Genomic DNA, 8,649 nt, shown 5'->3' with positions numbered 1-8,649 from the left:
TATATAACGCTTATGTGCCTTTCTGAAAACTACACTAAATATAATATCGGATAGGGCGTTTATACGAATTTATCTAATGAGATGCCTTAACTGAAATAATCCTACCTAACAAAATAAATACGAGGTTATGTACGAATGAGTCATTTTTACAAATGAGATGACTGTTTTGTTACCTTTGTTGAATGGTAAGCGAAAGGTATCAGCTCATCATTCAACATGCAGGTTCTACCACTTACGATACCCCAATAATCCGATTCACTGATACAAGAACAGATACGCCTCACGAGCATGTGGGCCACCCCCATTATTGTAGTACGGAGCAAGTAAATTTACAGATGTATCGAAAGATTAATATTGCTGCAATAACGTAACGAATTAGCTAATTAAGACAGCAAACATCTTAAGCTAACCGAAGGAACCTATTGGAACTCGAAATCCCGCACAAAAACAAATAGCAATATGAATTATGGCTCGATTTAATTAGTTCATCTTAGAGGTTAGAATTACTTTTGCGCTCAAACTTAAAGTAGCACATAAGTCAGCTGGTAAGCTCCCAACGAGATATGGCACTACCACCTTCCTTAAGAAAGGCTGGGTTTCAATTGTAGATCTGGGCAGACTTCTGTGAACTGCAAATTCATTTTCGTGGATATCGACATATAACGCGTCCCCAAATTGTTCCATTTCAATTTCGAAGCGGATCTGTTTTCTAACTTTTTAAAAACAAGTTGTTGAGTAATATCTGTGCTGCTTTCTCAGCAAGGCTTCGACACGTGAAGCCTCGAATTCAAGAGGTCTCGAATTGATTACTGAGTGATTTCTTTGAGCTCTCTGAAACAGGCGTTTTTTTTCTTCTAAATGATTTGATGACCAAATTCCAGGGAACTATAGTCTACTTTCTGATAGAACTTGAGCTTAATTGTATTTAAAAGACGTCAGCTTCCCGTTGCATCGTTAGTCATATGTGGAGAAACAAAAGCATTGCTATTCGATAATAGAAATGAAAGTTGTAATTCTGAGTGAGCTCGGTTCTGGTGCGCGAAGTTGAGACAAATCTCAGTGCAAAACCGGAGCTCTTAAGCGGACGAAGTAATAGGTAAGATGCGTTATTCAATTACGGTCTCTTTGGTGCGCTCTGTAACCAGTAGTGGTAGAAAAAATATAACAGTATTTGAGGCTTTTGCCATAGCCACGTCTTGAAAATACGCCAGCAATATTTAAGCACAACCAGAAAACTGGGAATTTAACTATACATCGAACTGTAAGTATTTCAATAATCCGTCATAGGTAAGATTAAACTGAAATCAATATGTGTCTTTTTAACCCAGTAAATGAATCGCTATAATCGCCTTGAAAAAAGTACACACTTCTTTACATTTCAGGAAGCCATGCGCCTATTTCCTCCAATACCAATAATAGGGCGTCGACTGGAGACAGACATGAAGATGGGTGACTACGTTATTCCACGTGGTGTTGAGCTGATTACACTCGTATCCCAACTTCATCGAGACCCTGAGTATTTTCCTGACCCGGAGCGATTCTGCCCTGATCGTTTTTTTGGCGGTCGGAGGCCCGACAGCCCTTTCGCTTACATCCCGTTTTCTGCTGGACCACGTAACTGTATCGGTCAAAAGGTGGGATGAAGCTATTGTTGTGTTGACGTTTGATTAGTTGATACATTTTATGCATTCGACAGAATCCATCTAAATAAGCCCATATGAGTACGCGTTAATTATTCTGTTTTTGGATAATATCGACACGGGCGCTAAGTTAGTGTTTATCGCTCATTTCCGATAAAATTTCCTTTGTCGATTTTCTTTTGTTGTAATTTGTAGATTCGGATCAAATGCGCACTAAAAGCTTACGTTTTATTATTTTCCCAATACTGTTTAGTATAGACGATCAAAGAAGTTATCATGCATGAAATGCAAAGCTTGGACGAAGTGAAATCTTGTATGTGGCCCACATAGACAGTAAAATTCGAGGCTTTAAAATACAAACAATCTATTAGGTGAACGGAATACGCACAATGGATTTTTTTCTTTGCCATAAATACACAGACTGTGTTTTTGGAGTACAAACATTAATGCAATAAGAAATCGTCGTTGTGATTTACGGTTTGTGTGTTAAAGTTCACATCAAACGACTTGTATGTCTGTAAGTTTCTCTCTACGGCTCCCGTTTGACCCACTTCGTGGGACCACTTTGTATTATTCAAAGTATTATTGATAATATGGTAGTGCAATAAAGCTAAATAGTAAATTCAAGCTTGGCTAAAAAATATATAAACAATACAAAAAAAACTCACAAAGCCTGCTTAAAAGCCCCTTAGACTCATTTAAAAAGTACCTCCACATCAAAATTGAACACGGAAGATATTTGAGAATTTCGGCGAAAATGGGCCGGCCGGCCGGCCGGCGGGCCGGCCCGCTCGGCAACGAAGCTGCCGTATGCCGGCGTGCTGCACTGTACGTGTCATGTACCCATATTCCGTAAATTATTTCATATCGAAGCGATTTAAAACAGCCTTAACGTGAACAGATGAATGTTATTTAACTCTAAATATTCGTAAGCACTATCCCGATAGAGGTGGCAAATAATAATTCACACATATGTTTATTGTAGGTGGCACTGCTCGAAATGAAAATAATTCTGGCTCATTTCCTTCGCCATTACCGCGTGGAACCTAGTTGGCCTATCCACAAACTGAAAATCTGCTTCGAGGTAGTTACTCGGGCAAAAGGAGGCCTCCGTGTCAGGCTTGTACCACGCCGGCCGCAGTAACAAATGCTTGCCGCAGATAGTTAAAGAACAAATAGTAGAAATTAGTGGACGAATCCAGATAGGTTTATATCTGTTGCTATATAGGTTAACGATTCAGCCAAATGCGTTTCCGATACAGTACTAAAGAGCTACGCTCTTTTTTACTTTACTTAAAGACGCTACTATTTTTACTCTACTTTAAGGTGTTACTATTTTACTACAGTTAAATAAATAAATAAATTAATGTTTTTCATATAAGTGCTTGGTATTTCCTTTTCTCTATGATTCGACATAGCATTTTGCGTATGACCAATAGAACTAGATTCGGTCTACTTTTAAGTATCTTTCCCAACTTTTTTATTCAAAGGTCATCGCGTAGGTCATCTGTTAAACTGAGATTTATTACTTTCCTGTCGATTATTTTGTTATGTCACGCTATAGTTGTATTTTTTGACTTACTAATCGACTCGCCTACGCATTACTACTGACAGTGTGCTTATCTCAAATTTATTTACCTTTTTTTTTGTAGGTTAAAAATTTATAAGCTTCCGTAATTGCAGTCGTATACCGTAAAATACAGCCATTTCCTCAGTTCAGCTCAGCTAAAAGCTAACGTTTAGTAATCATGCCTTTCCTCACGTGCACATTGTAATCCAAATTTGTGTAGTAGCCAAACTAATTTTGTCCTTATTACTGGCCTGATAATAATAGAGGGGTCCGTTCTTACCCACATACATCGCTATGGAGTTTGCACAGTCAGTAGGCTAAATAAGGTCGCTAATATATTAGCCAGATTGGCCACACCTGCTTCAGCCTTTGCATCTGCTCTGAACGAGATACATGCATAACATTATCAATATATATATAGACGTAGGATTGTGGGGTTATATGGATCACTGCCTCCCGAGCATATTGGAAACCGGCCGTTTTCGATACCGGTTTTATAGAAAAATCAAAGATACAAATGGCCTAAACATGTAACTTTTTACTTAAGAGATATGCGTAGATACCTATATAACAAGCTAAACTAAGATCCTACATGCTGTTAATAATATGTCACGCAAGAAAATTTTGGGGACTTCACTATCATAACATTTCATCTCAGTGAAGCAGTATTCCTAACATATGTACCACATTATGAATAATTATGATCATCACTCCAGACTTTACCGCACCTAAGTGATAAGTGGAAACTGAAATCACGCAGTCCTTTGACGTTGGAGAACGGTGCAAACATTTCGAGCGTTTCTCGCTTCGTCCCTGAATCAAACATGGTTTTTTGGTGTGCCGATACCCGGGCCATTCAAGAGCCGGCTTCTAACAGCATAGCAGGGCTTCATCTAAACCTATGGATCATCATCACCTTTGGCCTAGCTTGGCTGTAAGAGTAGCTTTGTTAAAGGACCGACTCCGTCTTTCTCCTCTGGCCCTCAGGCTATATGAAATCTTGCTATATGAAAATTGTCCCTAAAGATCCCATCAAAGATCCAAGGAAAACTGCAGAGTTTTTAGCCTTTCGAAGCAGCACAAGCCTGATGAAGCGAACACAGCTGCCAACCACTGCTAAAGCATACAATACGTTACTGTGCGGAACTTTCAGGGGGACTTTGATTACTCGTAAGCTCGTTTCAACGGTCCCTGCTGCAAACGTGCGAACCCCTCTTTGATAACACGACTAAGCGAATCGGCGATCTCATGTTGGGGCTTGTTGACCTCTCTCCTCATAGATAATAACCTAGCGAGTTCAACTTAAACTATTCGGTAGTTATAGGCTTCCATTCCAGAAGACCATGCTTGTATTCTGAAACAGTCAACCTTCCACTAATTGACTGGTACGACCATATGGGAAAAAGTTTTTCCGTTCTGTTAGACACTTCAGGTATCCAGTTTAACACTTTCTAAAACACACAAATCAATGTTTTTAATTACATGTTTTCTTTCTCAGAAGCGGGATGATGGGATGACGTTTCCCCTACTAGGCACCACGCTCAGAACACGAACTTTGATAAGAAAACTCGTTTCGAGCGGACACAATACAATAGAATGTGTCTAAAAATTTTGTTGACCTCAGAAAGTTGCTGTTTATGACAAAAAACGTGTATCTAAGGCCTAAGCCAGTAATACACGGTATCAGCGGTTGCCTGAAGTTCCCTTGCCATTAACATGGTTATGCTGATAGTAGGATTATTCGAAATGCACCTTTACACGCAATCAAATTAGCTTTTAAGGGCACGTTGTTTCACGTCTATCATCGCTTTTCCGTTAGTCGTTGCTGGAACCTGTTATTGCAGGAACTGCAGCTGCAGATCTTCTGTGGCCGCCAATGCTTTTGCAATTCCGTACACTGTTGTTTGGATCACTGCTACGGAGTGCTGTTTTCAGTCATGATTGTAAAGTTTTGCACCTTCTTTGGACCAAGCTCTCATCCGGTAACATCAGTTTCGAATGGACTAATAGAAAAAATGTCCAATACGCAGAGTTATCAGCTTAATTTCGATTTCTTTTATTTCAAATCAGAGAAAAACAGTCTTGAAGAAATGTCGTGCTAGGAAAATCCCGAGAGTGATAAAGTATTCCATAAAAGTGTGCGTTACATTATTTATTTGTTATATCTAAGATAGGTCAGAGAGGACACCGTTAAGTCTTACCTTTTAACATCTGCCGTGCATAAATAATTGAATCCTGTTACCATTTTGTCGTTTATACAGTTGTGCATTAAAAGACGCTGTAGGTAGGTGACTACGACGTTCAACCTTCAATGACTCCAAAATCGAAGGCGTTCACCGTCTATCTTGTCGCGTTAAGAGTCTCACACGGCAGCGCGCTTGGCCAAATTAAGATACACAAAAACCGTTTGTTGTTGTCTAGTTAGTGTTAGGTATCCTAGTTCAATTTATGTCCTAAGGAAATCACAAATTTAAGAGAAAAATTCTTGGTGAAAATCATGATAGGCGACTGTATTGCTGAAGAGGCAGGATATATCAGTCGTCACTGACAGGTAACACTTGACTCTAATAAAAGTCAGGAACCCCTTATTTGTCTCTCTCGCGCGACTTAGTCTATGTAGTACAGATATAAAGCACGTAAACGGTTCGTTATCATTCGCCCCTGTTCAAATGAAAACTCCAACAACGAAGGACGTGTAGTATTACGATGTATAGATGTCGAAGGGCGATAATGTCGTCGGCCACGTACATGCACGTAATTTCGCGTTTATTCACCCAGCCACACAATGTTTAAGCCACCGGCTTGACTAAAGTAAAAACGTTTTAATAACAGATCCGTGAGAAATTTCGACACTCACTATGAGATCTTCTAAGCGATTGTCTAGAATTCGCATCGAACATATGGCCCTTGACACTCGTAAATGAAACAACTATTTTAACTTGAAAATAAGAAATCTGATTAATGTTTATTTAGCACAAATTACCCGTGAACACTTTATTAGCTACGTCATAGTGATTGCGCAACATAATTTACAGTTTAATAAAATATTTACATGATACGTATATGAAGTATATATATACGTATATGATATATATATGAAGTCTATGTATAAAGTTCGTTCTGTTTAGCGGTCGACACCCAGCTGATAACGCTGGTAATCGCTCACCATTTATCTCGACGTGTTTATGAGTTTCCCGTCACCACCGGTTCTGTTCAGCATAATACAAATCATTATTAAAGTAAAGTGGGGTGTTCGCCTTGTACGCATCTTGCACGTAAGCTTCATCATAATCTGGTAACGTTTTATTTCGACGATGGTGTTACTATTGACTACCTCCAGATGCAGCATCGTGTCAAACCATTGGCCATCAAAGCAAGGATAAGCCAAAACTGCAACAATTCCCGAAAAAACTGGGCAAAAAACATGCCCAGTATACATAAACGTAGACGATAGGCCATTTTTGCAAAATTATAATTAATTATTATAATAATAAAAAAATGTCATACATTCACAATACGAATAAATGTATCATCAATAAAGACCGTCGTAGTTCATATATTCTCCAGAATATTCATGGTTATATACCAACAAGCTAAAAGGGCTTTGTATGACACCTGAATCACTACTTTTTGTAGTTTCGCTTGTTTCGTCTGCACATACTCTAGGGATCTTGTCATCAAGCAGATGTTTTGTGACTACGATAGAAGACTTCTCAGTTCTCCCAGTGGCGTATGCACAACCTTCAATGAGATGCTTTAGGTACTAGTTATACACGAATATATAATAATAAACATATGATGTTATAACTTGTTACAGATTCTATCTAGCTACTAGCTTAGTTAGTGGCACAAGTATTGTCTTGTGTTTATTTTTAGGTAGGAGGAATAATTATATGGATCTAAAAGTGACTGGTGAAGCAAATTTCAGTAAAAACCCAAGGCTTATTTCACGGAGGAAGGAGCTCTTATCCTTCTCGCGAGGCTACGAATTTCGACATGAGCTTTCGACTAGGAGGTCAGGTTTGCCGTGTAATTTTCATCTGTGCCAAAAAAAATGTCACGCATTTGATCCCCAAGCTTAATCAAATTAGGTTTCTCGTTGACAGACTTCGACTGTGACAGACATGTTTGGTAACCTAGTACAGAAAGCAGTTGTAAATGGTCTCATGGTTGACTCCTTATACTGTGTGTCAACTATTCATGCATTTAGCTGTCCTTATCAAAGTCGTCAAGATGTCGTCGCCGTGCGTATAAATCCGTTGTGGAGCAACCAGTTTGACCTTCAGCTAAGACAACATGTTACGACCTACATTTTGCGGGCCTGCTGCAGGCTGAGCAAAGAACTCTCCCATAGCATTGCTCTGTTTATATTTCAGCTGATGCCACTTCTAACATTCCCACTTTTACCAATGTCGCAGATCATGTGTCTCTCGAGATATTGTATTCGTCAAAGGAAAAGTTATATTACTAGGGAATTTTTTGCTCGAGTCAAAATTAAAGACTTTATTCCATGTCAATTATAACTGCATGTAATTGATTGTACAGGTAACTTACAAGATTATCCGCAGGAACAAAAATTGTACACATTTGTGCAGCAAACAATCGTACAGAGTGTGGACCCTGATGAAACTCATCGATGAGTTCGTCATCATATTTCGCGCAGGACTTTGTTATCTGTAGGTTCATACAGTCAAACCGCAACGAGTAGAACACTAAAAATAGATAATTAGTTGAAAAATACTGACACCTTTAACACTGTTTGTTGGTATTGAAAAAGTACTTTTCCTTATAATACGAAAAAAAGTAGTGAAAACAGGACAAAATCATAACAAAACGGCAGATCAAATAACAACTGCTGGTTACTCGTCATCAGGCTTTTATCCACGTAAAACATCCGACATCCATCTTACATTTTTGACTTGGTATGCATATATATATATATATATATATATAAGCGGAAGCTCAGCAACTTCCTCCGTACGTTAAGTGCTATAAAAGGTCATGATTTAAGAGCTGAATTAACTCCCACACATCTTTATCAAATCCCTTCCTGAATCAAAATCGGCAGTACGCTCTGTTGGCAATGCTAAGCTAGTCCAAATCAATCTTTCTATTCAATATTCTTCGTGTCTTTAAAACAGCGCTCGATTCTATCTCGAGAATATTCGTAGACAAGGTTGGCACAAGTAGGGATACTCTCCGGGTTTAATCAAGGGCACCTTTCATAGTAACGTCATTACCGGTTCAAAACGAACGTATTTAAATTCAATGCGTTATTCTTCACGCTCCCTTTTCCTCATTAAGGACTTATCATCCTTAACGCCAACCGGGAACGATCTCCTAATATAGAGGCCAAGCAAATTCTACCGGAAATACGCACTAAAAACTCAAACTGAACGTCTAAGTTACTCAGCTTTATCTTTAAAATTGACATAAACG

At 38.8% G+C, this 8,649-nt stretch overlaps 1 protein-coding gene across 3 annotated transcripts in view; it reads left to right on the top strand.

Annotated features, from left to right (window-relative positions):
* LOC111268873 (cytochrome P450 4c3) overlaps positions 1-3,021 on the top strand; it is a 42,569-nt gene extending 39,548 nt beyond the window's left edge. For all 3 annotated transcript variants that reach the window (XM_086971852.1, XM_022848078.2, XM_022848076.2), the window contains 2 exons: positions 1,383-1,634; positions 2,626-3,021. In XM_086971852.1, the coding sequence (XP_086827978.1) occupies positions 1,383-1,634; positions 2,626-2,784 (411 nt within the window). In that variant the 3' untranslated portion in view covers positions 2,785-3,021. The remainder of the gene's footprint in view (positions 1-1,382; positions 1,635-2,625) is intronic.
* The last annotated feature ends 5,628 nt before the right edge of the window (positions 3,022-8,649 follow it).

This window comes from Varroa jacobsoni, unplaced genomic scaffold (assembly GCF_002532875.2).
Source record: "Varroa jacobsoni isolate VJ856 unplaced genomic scaffold, vjacob_1.0 scaffold_1327, whole genome shotgun sequence".
In the NCBI taxonomy this organism is placed as follows: Eukaryota; Metazoa; Arthropoda; class Arachnida; order Mesostigmata; family Varroidae; genus Varroa; species Varroa jacobsoni.
Note: the sequence above shows the minus strand (reverse complement) of the source record. Positions and strands in the feature narration are given on the sequence as shown.